Consider the following 21,008-nt stretch of genomic DNA (forward strand, 5'->3'; position numbering starts at 1 on the left):
TGTCCTAACAAATGGGTTCTCAACTATATTTAACGTCCAATTTAGTTAATTTTCTTCCCTTAAATGATGCCACTAATGACTTAAAAAAAAAATAGTCCAATTACTTTGTGAAGTTTAAAACATAATACATTTTTTTTCTATTTTGAGCAAAAAATTCTTGTCAGTTTTAAATCATTCATCTGATTTTAAAGTGTAGATAATAATAGAACATGCAAGACGAAGCTTTGTGTTTAACTATCAACCAAAATGTAAACTAGTTCATGCTGCATGTGTTTAGATCATGTGGTTTTTCTTCCATTGATCGCTGTTTGCTGCACTGTTCAGTTGTGTTGTAAGGATACTCTGGGGGACTTGACTGCTTTCTTTAATCCTGCTTTGTGATGACATTATACTGTAACGCTGTGACGTTCTGTTGACATTTACAAACTGATAATTCAGTGCTTTCAGTCTCCATGGTGAATTTGAAATAAAGCCCGTCCTCTGTTTTACACGTGATCTTTTCTTTCGAGTTGCCTTGGTCTTGTAAGACACATCGGTTATAACAGCTGCTCTCGACAGCTGGTGCCTTTTAGTGAAGAGCCGTTATGATGAGGTTCAGCTGTAGTACTAGTTACAAAATATCATGTGAGCATTTGGTGATTAAAATCTCATGTTGCAGTGCAATACAGTTACTGTTTTGTTTTTTTAAACATTTTAAGTGTCAGGATGTCCATTCATGCTCCTGCAGAGTTTCGTTCTAACCTGCTGGAACACATCTGCCTGGAAGTTAATTCGCTGGTTCGGGTGTGTTTGATTAGGATGGAGCTAAACTCTGGAAGAAGGTTGCTCTCCAGATGCAGGATTGGACACCCTGGATTTACAGCAATTTACATTTAAAGGAATAGTTCACCCAAAAATGAAAATTCTGTCATCGTTTAGTTTACTCACCTGGCCTCAAGTCGTTCCAAACCCGTAAGACTTTCGTTCATCTTCAGGACACAAAGGAAGATCTTTTTGATGAAATTTGAGAGATTTTTGTCCCTACATTGACAGCTACGCAACTGACACTTTGACGCTTCAAAAAGTTTGTGTGAGAAAAAATCTCATTGGTTCTTGCAGAAGCTCAAACGTGCTGCGTAACATGAGAATGAACCTCATTGGTTCTTGCAGAAGCTCAAACGTGCTGCGTAACACGAGAATGAACCTCATTGGTTCTTGCAGAAGCTCAAACGTGCTGCGTAACACTAGAATGAACCTCATTGGTTCTTGTTGAAGCTCAAACGTGCTGCGTAACACGAGAATGAACCTCATTGGTTCTTGCAGAAGCTCAAACATGCTGCGTAACACGAGAATGAACCTCATTGGTTCTTGCAGAAGCTCAAACGTGCTGCGTAACACGAGAATGAACCTCATTGGTTCTTGCTGAAGCTCAAACGTGCTGCGTAACACGAGAATGAACCTCATTGGTTCTTGTTGAAGCTCAAACGTGCTGCGTAACACGAGAATGAACCTCATTGGTTCTTACAGAAGCTCAAACGTGCTGCGTAACACGAGAATGAACCTCATTGGTTCTTGCTGAAGCTCAAACGTGCTGCGTAACACGAGAATGAACCTCATTGGTTCTTGCAGAAGCTCAAACATGCTGCGTAACACGAGAATGAACCTCATTGGTTCTTGCAGAAGCTCAAACGTGCTGCGTAACACGAGAATGAACCTCATTGGTTCTTGCTGAAGCTCAAACGTGATGCGTAACACAAGAATGAACCTCATTGGTTCTTGCTGAAGCTCAAACGTGCTGCGTAACACAAGAATGAACCTCATTGGTTCTTGCAGAAGCTCAAACGTGCTGCGTAACACAAGAATGAACCTCATTGGTTCTTGCAGAAGCTCAAACGTGCTGCGTAACACGAGAATGAACCTCATTGGTTCTTGCAGAAGCTCAAACGTGCTGCGTAACACGAGAATGAACCTCATTGGTTCTTGCAGAAGCTCAAACGTGCTGCGTAACACAAGAATGAACCTCATTGGTTCTTACAGAAGCTCAAACGTGCTGCGTAACACGAGAATGAACCTCATTGGTTCTTACAGGAGCTCAAACGTGCTGCGTAACACGAGAATGAACCTCATTGGTTCTTACAGAAGCTCAAACGTGCTGCGTAACACGAGAATGAACCTCATTGGTTCTTGCTGAAGCTCAAACGTGCTGCGTAACACGAGAATGAACCTCATTGGTTCCTTCTCGTGTTTGGAACGACATGAGAGAGTAATTATTGACCGATTTTTCATTTTTGGGTTAACTATCCCTTTAAGATTCTTAATTAGTTTTTTTGTTTTTCTGTACATATTCACTTTTGCAAAGAACATTCATTTTATTATGGTGCTAAACTTACTGCAGCTGAATGAATGGAAAGCATAAATATTTTTTGTTAAAGTGCTTCCTATTATTTCTTCCTCACAAAATGTATTTAAGCTTTTAAATTTGTCTATTGCGTTAAATTGTGCGACTACTGTTCAATAAATTCTATTATTTATTGTATCCTTTAAGATGGGAGAGTAGGGATATGGAAAAATGAAACTTAAATTTAGCATTATGGAAGGTGAAGGGTGCATCTTCCACCATGTGTGAAGATTGGGTGAAAATATTTGTTTTTGTTTTTATTTAAAAAATACAAAGTATATATACACAAACATTTAAGTTTTAATATGTATTTATATATACAAAAATGTATTTATAGATGTAAAAAAAAATGAAAAAGAAAATTGATCCATCAAAACATACAAATGATCATTCAGAAGACAGGCTTGTGAAACCAACCTCAAAACAGACGTATGCAAATCAAACTCTCAATCCTTCTCTTTTTAAAGGTATATTACACCTAAATCTGTTGCACAGATAAATGTCCTGTGGCATTTAATATTTGCATGTGGTGATGGGGAAAAAAATATATTTCAAATTCAATGCGTTCTCTAGCAAAAGTATGGTGTTCCCCTGAGAAACTTACAAAACCACTGAAAATTTGTTTTTCTTCTCACCTCATATTATTTCAATCACAAGTTTTGCAACAGAACGCAAAGTTTCTCAAGAGAATATAAATGTTTTGCCAGAGAAAAAGCATTGAAATATAATTTTTCCTCCCATCTAATTTTTTTTGTTACATCACCATGTAGGGTTCTCTGTATGCATGAAACAACTGTGTCCTGAAGGTAAAAAAAACACACCACTAGTGATAGTGCACTCGACCCAGTGTGCCTGTTCCGATGACGAGTATATCCGGCTGTCCGTTCCTCCAGATCTCCCTGACGATTCGCTCTCTCTCCTCCAGTCTTCTGGCTCTCTCCAGCTCTTCTGCTGAAGCGAACACATTCATGCTGTTCAGCTGGGTCTGATCGCTCAAGGGACTGACGGTGAGCACTGGGACTTCTAGGTCCTCGTCGTCTCCTGCCTCACTGTCCTCCTCTTCCTTGTCTTCCTCATCCTCGCTGGACTCTTTTAGCCGTCTCTTGTCCGGTGTGGAGGGCGTCTTTGTCTTTGAGTGCGATCGGCAGGTGATGCCCAGCATGAGGAGGACAAGAGCCAGCAGAAGACCTGAACACACACCCAACATGAAGTACAGCGCGAAGCTCTCCATGTTCACTGTATTAAACACGGGAGGGAAATTGTCAAGAACATGCTTGAGTTAAAAGTGAGCCCAAAATAAAAATATGAATGTATTAATTTACATACACCACTGTTCAGAAGTTAGGGGTTCATATGTTTATGAAAGAAGTCTCTTATGCTTAAGGCTGCATTTATTTGATCAAACACAGTAACAACAATATAACAGAAATATAATTTCGGTTTAAAATGTATTCTCTTTAAATATATCCTTGAGAAATCATTCTAACATACATATTATTAAGAGTAAAGTTCTTGTAATGTGGTTTGTAAATTTTCTAGACTGACTTGACATTAAAGAAAAATCTTAAGCCCCTGAGAAAAAGAGAAAGAAGTCTTTAGGAACGTTTAAGCCGTGTCTCATGAAGTCAGAGGTGTGAAGCCAAATCAAACAGAACACTAAAGTCTAAGGAATGGCTTGTTATTTTGTTTTTGAGGTCAGAAGTGCGATGGGGCATAAAGTTCAGTAAAACCGACCCAAATCTTTGTTTAGCCAGGTGCCTTTCAGCACTTGAGTTCTTAACCTGGGCATTAATGAACCATTTGTGTTGCTCTTTTACCTTTTATATGTGCGTAAGTGGCCATGCTGTTACTCAGCAGCTCCATGTCTTTCCTTATGGGGTTCATGATGGCTTCTCTTCTTCTCTACTTTATCGCACCTCGACCTTCAGCCACTGTGGTGGGGAAAAAATAGATATACTTAAGAGAAGAGCAGACATACATTTAATTGTTGGGCAATTTTTATATATAAACACTTTTTGTTATACTGGTTAAAACTCTTCACATCCTGATAGCAATCAATAATAGAAGTGGTCTAAATATTAAAGCATGAACATTTATCTTCTGTGGAAGTCCCAGGATCCAAAAATGTTCGTCCAATCATTGCATGCAGTTCAAATGCAATGTTACGATCTCCTACCTACCTGTCAACATATGTATTTCCATAGTCACAAACACTGTGCGCCACAAACACACAATAGCCACCTTTTACAGTTCCTCCTGAACCACGCCATGTCATATAACCATACAGTAAAAGTTCATAACCGTAATTACGAGATGGCAACCCGTGACGCTCTACTCGCAGCGGTTCACGTTCCTCAGACTGGGATTTATGCGTCAATGTCAGCGGCGAAATGAATCTGCAGCAGTCTGGTGATACAGGTCAGTGCTCTTCAAGTTGTTTACGTTTCATTATTATCGTAATGGTATGTGCTTTGAAACATGAGGTAATATAATACCATCTCTCATGAATCATGACTCGTTGCAGACTCTGCTGTACACGAAGGAGGCACGGCTGCTCCGAAGGGAGGGTGGGATCTCATGCTTTTAAAGCTAGCTCGCTATTGCTAGCCTCTCCGAAATTGCCTATCAATTGAAGAAAGAACCCTATTTAAACGTATGGGTGTTGTGGTTGGTTTACATCCATGTTCCTATTCTGTTTCTAGGGTTTTCTGGGTTGTTCCTGTTGTTGTTTCCATGTTTTGTGTGGTTGCTATGATGATTTTAGGTTGCCTATCATTCGGGTTAGTAGCCCAATCAGTGTTGAGTTGCGTGCAAAAGTTTACTTTTGGCTATGTTTAAAAAAATAAATAAATAATTGTAATACTTATACTTGCATGCTTTAGTATCACAAGGACGACTGAAACAACATGGCGCGCCATCCTTAATTAGAAAAACACTCCCTAACTTGTTTATTTTGGCCCCTGAGGCTGAAATTGCACATTAAGGACTGCTATTAAGGATCATTATATCATCTCTTTCCACACAGGCCATTTGTTACTGCTGTTGTCTTTGCATTGACCCAGTACTCACTCTTTGCTCCCAGACAGACTTTCCCATTTTTCCCACAGGAACCGAGATTTTATGAAGACGTTCACATGCTGCTCGGGGTCTGCGTGGGACTCTTCCCTGGGAAACTGGGATGGATCCAGCTTGTGTCACTCTCTCCAAGAAGGAAACGAGGAGGAGGGGGAGTCTTAAAGCTGAACATCTGGATTTCCCAAGCCGTCATGTGCCGGAGCCACACGAGTCCTGGATGTGTGCTTGGCAAGAAACTCCTCCGGCCCAAGCGAGGAAGCGATAAAAAGCATCAGACTATAAATGCGGTGACTCCCTGTGTGCGTCCACACCATAAAACCTGCAGTCGCTGAGACCATGCCGAGATCACGGAAGAGGTGCCATGATATTGTCTTCCTGTTTGTTTCCTCTTGGGGCCTGTAATTACAGCAAACTGTAATCTACGCCATCAAGGCCCAAAGTCTCGGCCGCCCCGATCCCTATCTGCCACGCTCTTGGCAGAGCAAGGGCACAAAGCACACCAGAGCGAAGCACATTATGTTTACAGATCGTTTGTCCTTTTGTAGCTTTCAATGAGTCAAAATGCTCTACTTTTCTCCTCACAGATGCCTAAAGAAATGTTTTTTTTGCTTTTTCATAGCTCATGAGATTTAATGATCTTATTTTTGAGTAATAAATTATTATCTCAGATGTTAATAATAATAAACAGACACAAATAAGAACATCTTTGTGCTTAAGAAATAACAGACTATATATCAAAATATGATCACAGCATGAACTCACTTTTCTCATTCTATTTTTCCAGGACCAAATTATAATAATCAAATTATCATAATTGTTTTAAAAATTCAGTTTTTTATTATATATGATTAAATATAATAATAATAATAATAATAATAATAACAATTGTTGTTGTTATACAGTATTATTAATATATTAATTATGATAATTGTATAATTATATTTATAATGTTTAATATTATTAAACAATATTATTCAATATAATATTAATAATAATTAGTAGTGGTAGTATATTGGATATTAAATTATTATATTAAATTTGAATAATATAATAACATCAACAATAATATTATTAATAATACATTTAATATAATTAATTATACAATATTATATTATAAATAATGTTTATAATTATATAATATTATTATAATTATACAATAATAATTATGGTGACCTTAATGATTCTAATAATTGTATATTATATTATCTATATAATATAATATTTTGACACATATATATATATATATATATATATAACTAAAGTTTATTATAATTATACAATAATCATTATAATAATAAAGATGATGATGATGATAATATGTGTGTGTGTATATGTATGTATATATATATATAATATTTGTCGTAGTAGTTGTCATAGTAGTAGTATTATATTGAATATTACATAGTTATTAAAAATGTATTATAATAATACAAGAATAATTATTATTTTAAAAACATTATTGATATGATAATAGTAATAAATAATACATTTTAATACTTTATATAAAAATAAGTAAAAAAAATTCTATTGAGCACTGAAAGAGCAAATTTTTAACAATAAATTGTTCACCCAGTAGTGAAATGTTTAAATGCAGGGATACTTCTCTTTGTGTCGCTCTGCAATCCAGTGGGTTCAGAAACACAAACTACATCCCCACACATACACAAATGACAAACAGGAACTAGGATACCAGAAATATAAGATTACACTAAAAGCTTGTAAACATGGTCAAGTTCTGCTCCAAGTGCCAATTAGCGTGGGACGTACGCCACAAGCTCCAAAAATACTCCCGTCAGAGACACAGCATACCAGACAGAGGCTCGCTGGCCGGAGTGAATCATCAGCACAGGACGAAACAGCTCTCAAACACACATACCATCTCACACCTGTCAGATCCTTTCCCAGAAGAAGGGCATGTAGCAGCAGAGGTCTGAGGAGCTGCTGAGCTCGTGCTTTCCTCTATTCTCCAATCAGCAAACATACAGCATCTTTTCTTTTGTTTTTTCAGTGTCACAAGAAATATGTTTTTCATAGTCACATTATTAAAAACATTAGCAATCAGACAAAAACTAGTTTGTTCAAAAAGTTTATTTATAATTTAAAGTTGAAAAACTTTAAGAAGAAAATTGAAGAAAAATTTTTTCAACAATCTTTTTGTTCTAAACTCAAGCCTCTATGGAAGCTTGTTTCTGCCACGGAATAGAAAAATAAAAAAGGTAATTGCGACTTTATATCTCACATTTCTGACTTTTTCCTCGCAATTCTGACTTTTTTTTGGAATTGCGTGATAGAAAGTCGTCATAATCATAATCTCTGAATTCTGAGAAATAAAGTCGGTCTTTTTTTCCTAAGAACTGGACTTTATAACTCGCAATTGCGACTTTATATCACGCAATTCCAAAAGTACGAATTCAGAGAAAAAAATGTCAAGACTGTGGGATAAAAAGTCGCAATTACCTTTTTATTTTTTTTATTTAGTGGCACTTCCATACGCCTCACATGGTTTATATGCAACCAAAACAAAGCAAATAAAATAGATTTTTATATTTTCGGAAAAATGCGAGTGGTACTTTCTCACAGCCATGGTGCTAGGATGTTGTGGGTGCTTGCTAGGGTGTTGTGGATGGTTGCTATGTTTTTGCTATGCAGTTGCTAAGGCATTGCTATACAATTGGTTGTATACAAGGTGTTGCTAGGGCGTTGCTATGCAGTTGCTAATGTGTTACTATGCAATTTCTAGGGTGTTGTGGATGGTTGCTTGGGCATTGCTATGCAGTTGCTAAGGTGTTGCTAGGATGTTGTGCCTAGTACCTAGTGTTTTTCAATGCGGGGTGTTCTGGGTAGTTGCTAGGGCATTGCTATGCAATTGCTAGGTTGTTGTGTTTCTATGAGTGTTGTGGTTGCTGTGCTGTTGATCCAACTCAGAAGAGTCAGCCCTTACGTCCCTGTGATACTCTGGTCTTTAGATATGACTCAAGACTCTCCTTCAGGCTGTGGGATTTTTCACTCGGTTATTTTTTTTAGCATACAAAAATAGTTTAAAAGTAAAAGCAAGCTATACTAATCCACCCACCATGTCACATTATATCTTAATTTAAAGTCAACTAGTTTGCAAAAATGCAGTATTTAATTTCTTACCTTTTCTAACGAACCATCATTTCAATCCAGAATGTCCCGGCGGAAGAAAGATGAGTCCCGTATCCAGAGGCGGTGTGACCTCAGCACACTGGAAGATAAAGCAGGAACACGAAACACTGAGAGGTGCTTGAGTTCCCGTCTTCACACACTGTGCCTGACATCAGCAGAAGCAGCCCTCTGCGGTCACACACACACACATACACACACAGCGTCTCTCTCACTGGGACCAGACCATAGAAAAGCAGTTTGGGTGAAGGGAGGTGTTTCCTGTCAGAGGGGAAAATAGAGTCAGGGAGGGGCGCGCGACAGGAGAGTTTACACCCTCAGGATGGCAGTGAGATCCAGGCCACATTTCACACCCGCTGGTCCACAGATCATTGTAAACCTCTTCTTCACGTCCACACATGTTTGAATGTGTGTGTGTGGGTGTGTAAACCACAGTAAAACACACAACTTGTTTTCTTTAATCTCAGACAGACTATCGATGCTTTGCTGAATGAAGTGAGTATAGTTTAAATGAATGGTCTAGTATTGTCGTTTATACACTAAACAGTGGCCTCAAATAAGAAATGTTCTGATGCCAAGGACCTAATATATGACAATCCCCTCGTGAAAGGCAGTTATATAAGCCCCTAATAGAAAATAGTAGTATGAAATTATAAAGATAACATTAAAAAAAGAAAGAAATGGTATTTTTGCTTATGTTGTACTAAAGACAAATTTTATGCTTTTCACAATATGCTTTGGGTCCAAATCAGTTCTACACAAATACCATAAAATCATGCATACCATATACTATACAATATACTTTATATTTTTATATTTGATATATATACATTTTTATATATTATTATTACATTTTAAAATAGCTTCAAATTTCTATTTGAAATATTGTAAAATGTAATTTATTCCTGTGATCAAAGCTGAATTTTCAGCATTATTACTCCATCTTCAGTGTCATATGATCCTTCAGAAATCATTTTAATATGCTGATATGATGCTCAAGAAACACTGATACTTTTTTCAGGATTCTTTGAAAAGAAAATTCAAAAATATAATTTATTTGAAATAGAAATCTATTGTAACATCATAAACATTTTTTTTTTTAAATGACCTTGAACTTTTGAAAGGTAGTAGTGAATATACTATTTTGATTTATACAATTAAGACAAGTATTGTCTCTTTGTCTGAGTCATTAGTATAACATTAAAATCACCCAAACTGATTAAAATACATTTGTAAACGAACATGGCCTGTTTAATTTTCTTCAGAGAAAGTTCTTAGGCTACAGTGTTAACATTCACAAAGGCCGGGAGACAAAATAAATGTCCTTCATATGCAACATGCAGAGCTCAAAAGTAATAGCAAATGTAAAACTCAAACCAAATCTGTTTCTGTTTCAACATTCAAACACTCGGGCACCTGAATGATGTCTCTCAGCCAGCGTGTGCAGGCTTGAACAAGGCTGACCGCCCAGCCTCTGGGACGGGCCACGTCTAAACATCATGCTGAGAGAGAGAGAGGGGTCTGTCTGTTGAGGGTTAACCCTGTGGGGTGGAACAGAACAGGAAATGTAGTGAAATGCAGTGGGCACAGCACCTCAGCTTCATGCTAATGCAGGATTAAAAGAGCTCTTTGTGTTCCCCATGGTGTTCTTCCCTCCCGTCTAACGAGTCACGCACTGAAGCCACTCTAAACCGTGCGTCGTCCCAAGCCTAGCAACAACCAATGAAAACCTTCGATCTTTGACGGTACAACGAGCCATGCTCTTCTTCAGATAAGTGTTTGTTGAATCTGACAGATATGAAATGATATAATCTTTCTGTCCCTCTGTTCACAGCTACAAAACTACCACTTTGATGCTTCAAAAAGTTCATAAAGAGATCGTAAAACTAATCCATATGAATTGAGTGGTAGCCAATAGTCAAATTTTCTGAAGAGACACGATCACTTTATATGATGAACAGATTAAATTTAGGCTTTTATTAAACAATCATCAATTCACACATCTGTTGTGGTAAAAGGAACCTCGAGCATGTTCACCTGAGGTTCATTCTAGTTACGCAGCACGTTTGAGCCACTTTTCCCATCATAAAGGACAAAGCGTCACTTTTCCTGTTTAACATACTGCAAACAAGCTTTATTTGGTAGTCACACAATGCATGTAGTAAAAATCAACACCTTAAAAAGGACATTTCCCTAATTGGATTCAAATTTCATAATGGGCAACATGTAATTTTTTATGTTGTGTAATGTTTTTGTTTACCAGAATACTCCTGTTTTCCTGTGACTGTGGCCTGTGTCCGAACAGGAATGAGGTTTATGAGTCATTTCAAAGATGATGATTATGTGGTCACCAAAAAATTCCTGCATCCTCATAAGCGATGGCAAAATGTATGCATTCTGGAAGCAAAATAATATTTAAAACAAACCTCTTGCCACATTGACCTCAAGCTGAGACAAAAACAGAAGAATGAGGAAACTTAGGAGACAAAAGCATTCCTTCTGATTTTAGTCTGATCTAAAGGCTCAAATTTATTTGATTGCTCATTTTACACAACTTTACGTAAAAGTACATTTACTTTTCCAATAACTTCCCAAGTTACATGATAAGTCCAGTCAATGACTATGTTCTATTAGTTATACTTTTGATCTTATTAAAAAATCCTTCTATTTTACGGCAAATTTAAAAAAGTTCACAGAAACATTCATTACCCTGCAAACAGTGTGTTGAATTGGGCTTTAAAGTACCAATATTTGCATACGTAAACTCTATAAACTTAATTATAAGTGTACTTGCAGTTAAAAGATATTGACATCAGCAATAAGAACAATAACACAGTAATCAGAGGCGTTGTCTAATCAAACAAAACGTCAAGTTAAAGACCTCATCAATCAATGGTTATTTCATCACATTTATCCGTTTATTTTCAAACCACCAGAGCAGTACAAAGTAAACAGAAATCACTTTTCCCACACTGTTCCTTGAGAACACAAACAAACTATTTCAGTTACAAACTAGCAACAATGTACACATTACTTTTTGCTTCATGACTGCATTACAAATAATAGTGCGCATTCCAAAAACATAAATCTCACACATAAACTATTTTTTCTTCGAGTATTCTTTCCGTCCACCACCTGCTCCAAAGTTTCGCACGCGGTGTATTTTGGCGAGCTGGGACTCTATTGTCTCTTGAATGTTCATGTGGTCTGGGATGTGGACATAGCGCACGTTTCGGCCAGTGACAAACAGGTCATCCATACTGGACATATGTCCACGCCTGTCCCTGTACAGAACCTTCTCCAGCCGGATGTTCATGAAAGCGTCCACATTAATAACGCGTCCCCTGGCTGTGCTCTCGTCTCGCAGGTCAACGGTGGTCACCTGGCCTTGCAGACCCTGCAGGAGAATCACCAGGCTGTTCTCGGCGATGGTGCGTTCACGAATCGAATGGCTCACTTCCATGTTCACCTATCACAGAGAAATCATTAACAGTCAGACAATGGCAGTGTGAGAATTTAAAAACGTTCTTTGTATTTTATTTCTTTTTTACTGTTCATGACAAGTACAGATACATACTGGTGATTATCTGCCAATTAACTGTGAAACGGCAGCCCCAAATAAATGTATGATTTGTATTATTACACCTCCAGCCACACACTTAACATTTCTATTTATATGTTTTTGAGCATGTGCACACATGCACATAATTAATGATAATCACAGGCTTCTGAGATGCCCTGCTGACAGACAAACCACATATAGCACCTTTACTAATTAAATGTTTGATGGAAAATATGAAAATTAGCTTTGTTGTCAAGCTTTGTTGTTGTTTCTGTGAAATGCAGAATGAAAAAGTCAAATTCTGTAAACATTTAAATTAATTATTTAAATTATTTAGCCACAAAAAGAGAATGTATTTGCATTGCATAAATAAAATATCAAACAAAGTGTTGTTTGTATATACACAAAATCTTGTTGAATTTTCATTTTGAGGTTACACATTTCCAATATGGGTCTCACTTCTTCCAGATATATCAGTTACAACATATCACTATATATTTTACCACCAGTTTTAACATTTATAACTAACTAGTATGTATTTATATGCTACAAAGGTTGATCTTTTTTTTAAATTAACGTTACTATTAAGTATCTCAGTAGTGATTAGTATCTTTTCAATTTTACTAGCAACTATAAGATCCTCATTTGGCAATTGCGGTCTGATTCTAGTAACAATAACAGTGACTAGTTGCAAAGACAAAGTACTAAAGACTAACGTTAAATGAATACACTAGTCACTATTCATTAGATACTATTAATATAAGTATCTAATGAAGTAACGTTACCATTTAACGAATAGTAGTAGCGAAATTGAAAACGATACTAGTCGCGAATCATGAAAAGACGTCAACAAATATTAAACTGCAACTATATTTAACTAAAGATATAGAATGCGATCAGTGAGGAAATATTTATTATGATCATTTAACTCTCACATAATCCAGGGTCACTCATAAATGTCTCTTGAAGTAAATATATTCGTTTGATTACCTTACTTTATGTTGTCTAACATGCTCAAAACATGTTCACATCCTAAAAGGTTTCGAGCTCCGCGCTTCGTCGCAGAGGAGAGTGACGTCATCAAGACGTACCGGTTGAAATCGTTCGCGCTCTTCGCGCTCCCTCTAGCGACTCGAGTTGCTTGGATAAACATCATAGGTTATTCTTTTTTTTCAGTGAATATTTATCTCGGTTTATTCTTAAAGTTAAATAGGTTGTTTTCTCCGTTGTTGTTCAAGAAACAAAGACAATTCATTTAACACAGTGACTGACTGGTGTGGCGGGGCGTGTTGTCAATGGACATCTGCTGAGAATAGCTTTGTTTTTAACATTTAAATACTGTCTAAAGTTAAAAAGCACCCACAAATACCTGTATTTAACATGTATTAATTGCTGTGTATGCTACATTTGACTACAGCAATTATGAAAAGTAACTAATAATTACTTAAAACACAACATTCAAAACTGAAAAATTGCTCCGAACTAAAATCTAATCCTGAGAACACAGTTCAACTATTAAATCAAATATTATTTGATTAATTAAATCAATTAATACGTCCTTGACAGTTGTCTAAATTTATGCATGTGTGGTTTTATTGTGCCCTTTTTTTTTTACCCAAAAGCTATAGGTTTTTCTATGGGTTTTTTCTGTTATTTAAATCAAGTCTTTATAGATTTTGTGATACACATATTGTAACCACCAATGCAACAGAATCGAAGTGCCAGAGAAACAGGTTACAATGAGATTTTAATAAATAACAGCAGGTAATCATAGGTTTTCTGTCAGCAGAATGAGACGTTTTGTTCCAGTGAACTTAAAAATTCTTGACTTTTGTTTTGCTGTAAAAAACTAGGCTAGTTGACAGATGAATCAGTTATCGTGGGGCGTGCGTAAATTAGAAGTTCAGCGTCAGAAAAAGCGAACATCAATCAATTGAACTGACATTTTAGAATTTTTTTTTTTTAAATGACTAATTTCCCCGTTGAAGACGTCCCCCGAAGAGATTTTGTCAGATCTGCCAGTTTCAGGAGACATTTTTCAACAAATTTGTCCTTTAGCCTATAGTTAAAAAAAAATTGCAAAAAGTTGAAAACACGTTGCATTATGCATTTTATTTTATTTAAGCTTAAATAAAATCATAAACACAGTACAATTTTGCTTTCAGATTGTTCTTAATTATGTTTCTGAATGTATCTATTCCAGGCATTTTCAAATCTCCCAATTATTTTTGTGACCTATCAGACCTACCTCATGCATCCTGACTCATAGCCTTCAGCGACTGCCCTTCAGAGCTCATCCATCATGGCCAGCAAGTCGTCTCCCTCCCTTGCTCCCGGGTCCCTCTGTCTGGCTTCCCTCTTCATCAAATTCTCCTGCTATGCGTGCAAGCTCAGTACTGGCCAGCCGATCCTGGAATACAAAGGTAAACACTCAGGAATAAGTAAGAACTGATATTTTTTTTAAAGTGATTTCTATTGTGCCATTTACTGAAGTTCAGTAATAATAAAATGATTTTATAGATGTGTAACTAATGTAAAAAATTATTTTCAATTTGGTCTCTTTACAGTAGTATTGATGTGGTTCAAGATTACAACAAACCCAGCGTGGAATTTGAATGAGATGGATATAAAATGTTGGCGTGTACTTATAAAGCAATTGTCTACTAAAACAAACTCATAAAACATTCCTGAATTAACAGGAACAAATGTGTGGTTTTTTTTTTTTTGGTGTTACCTTCATTGTAACTTCCATTTGAATGGAATGGAATGCCCTGAAGCAACACTGGTGTTTATTAGCATACGATAACAGATTTTACTAGAAGCATAGCACATTGCCAGCCCTGGGCAACAAAATAAAGCAAAACGAGGACATGAGCAGTTTTGTGAAGTGCATGACACATCACCTGTGCGACTTGTATGTTAATGACTCTAGATGACTGATGCTCTGTTCCTTCAGAAATTCCACTGAAAAAGTTTGAGAAAAGGTTAGAGTAACAAACATTTTAACCTGTTATTTTTATTCAGTCCTTCTTTAAAATGATATTTTAAAACAACAGTTTGCCTTTATTATTATTTGCAACACAAAATTAGATGTTGAAAATGCTTTTATACACACACACACACACACACACACACACACACACACACACACACACACACACACACACACACACACACACACACACACACACACACATACACACACACACACACACACACACACACACACACACACACACACACACACACACACACACACACACACACACAGTATTTATAAAGGACGAAGTATCAACCATGCCTCTGAGGTTGTGTGGACGTGGCAGGATTATGTCTGGATTAGTTATGCTTACATGCCCTCCTCCTCCTCCTCCTCCTGATCTAAGGTCCACAGGTTGACTCTGAAACCAGCGTCCACATTAAAAAGTTTCTGCACCTCCATTCCACCCATCAGTTTAGCGAGCAGATTGAGTTCCTCAGTGGCCAGAGGATTGGGGGTTGTGTCTGCCTGTCCAGATATTCACACAAACATACAATGACACCCAGAGAGCCTTGTGTTGCAAAGATAACACTTCATATTACTAATATAACTTTAGTATGAAACATAAGCACACATTAACATTTAGTTATGTGCTTTCTCCCCTCAGCATGAGCAGTACTGTTGGAATGTCCCATGATGCCTGCAGTGAGGGTGTACCTGCTTTAGTTTGCCTCTGCTGTTAGAGGTGCCTGATGGCTCTATGTCTTCAGGTGAGGGTGTGGTGTACCTGTGCAGGTGTCATCAGAGATTCACATGAGCGGGAATTAAGAAATATGTTTTAGGATGATGAAACCACAAATAGAAGAGGTTATTTTAAGTGTCACACACTTAAAATAATGTGTTTTATTGATCAAAAATACAGTAAACCCGTAATATTATGAAATATTATTACATTTTAAATTAGCTGTTTTCCATTTGAATACATTTTAAAGTGTTATTTATTCCTGTGATGCAAAGCTGAATGTTCAGCATCATTACTCCAGTCTTCAGTGTCACATGATCCTTCAAAAATAATTTAATATGATATGATTTGCTGCTTAAGAAACATTTATTATTATCATTATTAATATCAATGTTCAAAAAACAGTTGTGCTGCTTAATTTTTTTTGTGGAGACTGTGATTTTCCCCCCAGGGTTCTTTGATGAATAGAACGTTCAAAAGAACAGCATTTAGTTGAAATATATATATTTTTTGTGACAATGAGTGACAAGTCTTTTGAACAGTAGTGTATATATATATATATATATATATATATATATATATATATATATATATAAGTATTATTTTTAGTGTATATTATACTCACATATATTGGGTATATAAACATATTTTTTATATATAAATTTTATCATTTAAAAAAAGTAATAATTATTTGCTAATTATTGCTGTACTATTTTGTATTATAAATTATAATAAACAATTATCTCTATTAAATAACATTGCAAATAAATATTATTTTTTACATTTATTTAAATGTCTATAATATATAATAAAATATATGTATTATATTTTATTGTAATTACATTTATTATATATATATTTATTATTATTATTTACATTTTATTATTTACATATGTTTACAAATAATAATATTTAATATTGAAATTTTAAAAAGCATTTATAATTCCTAATGATTAATTTTCACATTTACATGTTGGTGCCCAGAAGTGTGACCCTGTCTCCAGAGAGGTCGACCGAGCCCTGGCGTACAGCACTTGTGTAGCTTCCTCCACTGGGGAACCTTGATCTCCTCACCTCGCGCCCTTTAGCATTAAACCACCTGCATGACAAGAGTGCTTACTGGAATTCTGAAGGAACCAAATGAGTGTATGACTGTAAGGATGTGATCATATTCCCATGAAACCTCTGTGTTTTCCAGTCAAAAGCTAATGATGAAGAACTAAAGTAAAGAATATAAGGAGCCTGCCTGTGACCTCTGACCTTCACCTGCTTTACCTGATTAAACCAGGAACCTCAAATCCGTGAGGCACCGGCCCTGAGGTCTGCAGCACAAAATGCCCGTTAGGGTTCTGGATTCTTTCTTTTAAGAAAATTGAGATCTGTGAATGAAAATTGTCACAAATCTCATTAAATCAGTATGCGTGACTACAACTACTTGACAAAATAACTACGCTTGAATGTTCTTACAAAAAATATCATGACTTATTACTGATTTACATACAGCTGTATTATCTGGCAGCAATCCATTTCAATTACTTATAACAATAAGCTTTCACATAAGTAAATAGCTCACCCTGATTTCCATATCTTGAAAGAGAACCAGTAGCGTATGTCGGATGAGTTGAAACTCACCATCGGATAAGGGTGTGTATACCTTAGAAAGAGGTGCTTTTGCATTTTCAAGCATGCACTAGAAATAACAATAATCTTGGCACAGAAAAGCAACTTGATTTGCGAAAAAATTATAGATAGAATAACTTCACAACAACAACAGATTTTAAAGAGATCCATTTATATATTTTTTCACATTGTGAAACTAGATGTTTACTCTGGAAGCTGGTTTCCAACACAGAATAAAAAAAGTAATTTCGACTTTATATCTTGCAATTATGACTTTTTTGTGAGATATAATCTTACAATTGCAAGAAAAAAAGTCAGAATTGTCAGATAAAAAGTCACCTTTTTAATTTTATTTCATAGCAGAAACAAGCGTCCATAGTTTACACCACACTAAGTGCAAACCAGTTGTTGGTGGACACCAGTGCACACTTACCTCAGTAAGCTGCCGCTGGGCTTCGTTGATCTGGTTAACGAGGCTGGGATTATCCTTAACCAGTTCCTTGATGGTGTCCGTGTGGTTGAAGGTGATGAGCAGTAAATCTTGTGGACGTGGACACAGAACGATCTGATACTTAAAGGCCATAGTCATCAAATCATACAGCTACAATAAAGACAACAACACAAATTTAAACAGGTAATCAGTATTAAATATAAACCTTGCTATAAAATGTGTGCTTCAAATGATTTGGTTTTATTAAAGTTAGAAATATCATTGAATGTGCCTGACTACATTTAAGTAATTTTTCTGGGTTGGAACAAGCAGAAATAACAGCATTCTACAGTTACATAACAGTGTAAACTGTTAATGGTTCATAGATATTGAATTTTTTTTTTTTTTTGGTTTACTTAATGTTCAAAAGTACAGTGTTCAGGAACATATTAAAGCCAAAATAATGCATTTTGTCTACTTTTTTAAGTTAAGCAGCGGACAAAAATATGTCCCCCACGGACAAAATTAAGTCCCACCCTACATTTTTTCTTGTTCGTGAAGCCATTTCACTCGGATACACACTCACTGGCCACTTTATTAGGTACACCTTGTTAGTGCCAAGTTGGACCCCCTTTTTCTGGTGAGTGATCGTCACAATAAAGAAGAAAAGACTATCGCAACTTAAATGTGGACTTTAATTTAGTTGCTTTTTTTTACTTTGGCTTCTTTGGTCACATTTAGTAACCTGTTGATGATGGCATATTTTTAAGTCATGGCAAATTGACATTTTAAGTTCAGCCAAGACATTTATTTGTTTTTTTCGTGGGGAGAGGGTGAGTTCATACCTTGTCCATGCTGGCCGGGTTAAGACGCATAATGGAGGTGTGTGCTATCCGTGTCAAAACTGTCCGCAGAGCTCGGTGGGAATACAGATCCTGCGGCCGCAAGAGCTCCTCTAGAAAAGCCTTATTGAACATAGTGCCCACTATATCATTCATAACTACAGAAACAGAATGATGACAATTGAGAAAAAGAAAAAGACGGAGGCAAGAGTGAAAAAAAAAAAAACGGAAAGAAGCTGCTGAAATTTGCATCTTAAAATATATATATATTTTTTTTATGGTAGTATTATGGTTTTAATTATGAATGATAGAGATTATATATCATGGATCTTAAATGACTTATTTTGATATGTCACTTAGCCTACCTTAGAATCAGTGGTTGGGTGAATTTTTAATCTTAATTTTTGAAAATATATATATTTTTTTATACATTTTTATATGGTGTGCTCAATGTGGCTTTTTTTCCCACAACAGATTCTTTCACGCATGATTACGCTGCATGGCATATGTACGACATATCAAATATTTGTAACAAACTTGTACCTCTTTTCCTGTCATCTTCTGTCCAACGACCTGCAATAAAAGAAATGAACCTGCGTTCAGACCAAAATCCTGTTACATTGAGCGAGTTCATGCAATTCTCCACGACTCGTGTGCGTTTCGACAGGACGTGTAATTGAAGATTAGACATTAATCTGTCTGTTACACAAATTATCCTCTGACAACAGCTGAGACTGCATGATCATGCATAGGCCATAGGCCTACAGTGCTTATTCCTCACATTTCTATGAAAACCTTCATATTTACTAGTCAGAATAAAAATATTTCTCAACTGTGTTCTCATGGATCTCAACTTTTGCTTCAGGGGCACAGGTTTATTGTGTGAAGGTACAAACATGTATTTAAAAACAAACTTTGACATTAATTACTATTGCATAGGTCCAATAATGTACACAATAACTGACATCTGAATAGACTGAATAGGAAGATTAACGATCAGTGGGGCACTTGTGGGTGTGGCTTCAATTGTCAAAGTTTCAACCTGTTATTTGCTTTCTTTTTTAAATATTTTTTTATTATTATTTGCATTTAACGATTTCCCCACGTTTTCCACCAATCACACATCTTTATTGTCTGTATTAGTTTTTGTTCTCATAATACATTCATAAAAAACAAATACACGTGAAGATGTGCAAGGCAGATAAAGGTCATTTTGATGCACTAGTTTACTAAAGCAGGATTATCATGGGCTATGGGGTTGGTTTTTTGGTTTGTTACCTCTCTGAGTTTTATCATCGTTTTCATCCTGCGCTCGGAGGCGCTGATCCAGAATGTAGATCATTTCTCCGCCGAGGCTTATGATGAGCAAAGGAAGAGTTCTTTGAGACATGATGAAATGAGTTATTGTATTAGCTGCTCACTTTCACGAACTTGTTACTGCAGTTATCAAGTTCATTTTCTTCTGGTATACTAGTACACGCCGCAGAGACGGTCACATCAAAGACGAGAGCTCAGCTTTTAGTGGGGTATTATGACGTCACGTAATGCCACGCTGACCCGCTGCTCATGCGCGCGCGCTCACACACCTCGCGCGCGCGGTGGATGGATTATAAGTATTTGCAATGCATATTCCACTGTATTGTTTATATGTTCATTTAATGAATAATTAGTTGATTCGGTAAATAATCTGTTAATTAATTTTAGAGACAGCTGGTATAGCTAATTGTCTTTTTTTTAAACTGCAGTAAGGAAACAAAAATGTTTGATGTATTTATTTCAATTTTATTGTCATCTTTGATCATCTAACTGTTTAACCAAACCAAATATTGTATTTTTTATATATATATATATAAATGTATAAGACTTAAAACTTGTGAACTGGCCCTAACTGTAAAATTGTAGCCTAATCTTTAAGTTATCTACTACTTTCCTCATAGAACAATTATGTGCTCTTATAATTTAAAGATATCATAAATAGGCATACTGTTCATTGAAAATGCTTCATTCATTATTCCTCTTAAATTCACCTTTGTCAGTTATAACGTTTTTGATGATTTTCATATGCCGTCTGTGTACGGAGAATGAATGCAAACTAGGCTATTTCAGGGCTCATTTTACATTGACTGTTTAGGCAAATGTAGTCAAATGCTGTAAAACGGCATCAGTTAAAGATGTAAAGTACATGGGAAAAGGAAAGACAGCAAACATCACCGTTTACTTCGGTTTCTTAAACTGT

At 36.1% G+C, this 21,008-nt stretch overlaps 3 protein-coding genes across 5 annotated transcripts; all 3 read right to left on the reverse strand.

Moving 5' to 3' along the window:
• Positions 1–2,982: 2,982 nt before the first annotated feature.
• Positions 2,983–8,804, reverse strand: eva1bb (eva-1 homolog Bb (C. elegans)). Of its 2 annotated transcripts, none has more exons than XM_056242592.1 (3): positions 8,591–8,804; positions 4,195–4,308; positions 2,983–3,565 (listed from the first exon to the last, which is right to left on the reverse strand). In XM_056242592.1, exons 2-3 carry the CDS (start codon positions 4,259–4,261, stop codon positions 3,201–3,203), a joined length of 432 nt encoding a protein of 143 aa, XP_056098567.1. In that variant the 5' UTR covers positions 4,262–4,308; positions 8,591–8,804; the 3' UTR covers positions 2,983–3,200. The 2 variants fall into 2 exon arrangements, with proteins under 2 accessions (XP_056098567.1, XP_056098566.1); XM_056242591.1 differs by having other exon boundaries at positions 2,984–3,613; positions 8,591–8,801.
• A 2,874-nt stretch (positions 8,805–11,678) lies between these two features.
• Positions 11,679–15,124, reverse strand: lsm10 (LSM10, U7 small nuclear RNA associated). 2 transcript variants are annotated; one of them, XM_056242589.1, is made up of 3 exons: positions 15,062–15,124; positions 14,407–14,568; positions 11,679–12,067 (listed from the first exon to the last, which is right to left on the reverse strand). In XM_056242589.1, exon 3 carries the CDS (start codon positions 12,057–12,059, stop codon positions 11,697–11,699), a length of 363 nt encoding a protein of 120 aa, XP_056098564.1. In that variant the 5' UTR covers positions 12,060–12,067; positions 14,407–14,568; positions 15,062–15,124; the 3' UTR covers positions 11,679–11,696. The 2 variants fall into 2 exon arrangements, with proteins under 2 accessions (XP_056098564.1, XP_056098563.1); XM_056242588.1 differs by lacking the exons at positions 14,407–14,568; positions 15,062–15,124 and adding an exon at positions 13,149–13,216.
• oscp1a (organic solute carrier partner 1a) lies at positions 14,445–20,278 on the reverse strand. Its single transcript, XM_056242556.1, is given in 12 exon segments — positions 14,445–14,480; positions 14,482–14,568; positions 15,062–15,122; positions 15,512–15,666; positions 15,856–15,925; positions 16,851–16,979; positions 17,156–17,259; positions 17,454–17,534; positions 17,934–18,101; positions 18,776–18,930; positions 19,316–19,345; positions 20,051–20,278. Coding segments are annotated over 12 exon segments (1,188 nt in total). The 5' UTR covers positions 20,163–20,278.
• Between the last annotated feature and the right edge of the window lie 730 nt (positions 20,279–21,008).

This window comes from Rhinichthys klamathensis, unplaced genomic scaffold, assembly GCF_029890125.1.
Source record: "Rhinichthys klamathensis goyatoka isolate OS25496 unplaced genomic scaffold, OSU_Roscu_1.1 h1tg000731l_1, whole genome shotgun sequence".
NCBI lineage: Eukaryota > Metazoa > Chordata > Actinopteri > Cypriniformes > Leuciscidae > Rhinichthys > Rhinichthys klamathensis.

Excerpts from the sequence above, each read along its gene's own strand:
- lsm10 (XM_056242589.1), bottom strand. The coding sequence starts at position 12,059 with ATGGAAGTGAGCCATTCGATTCGTGAACGCACCATCGCCGAGAACAGC.
- eva1bb (XM_056242591.1), bottom strand. The coding sequence starts at position 4,261 with ATGAACCCCATAAGGAAAGACATGGAGCTGCTGAGTAACAGCATGGCC. Across the intron at positions 3,614-4,194 it reads CACTTACGCACATATAAAAG|TGAACATGGAGAGCTTCGCG; the intron begins GTAAAAGAGCAA and ends TGTTTAATACAG.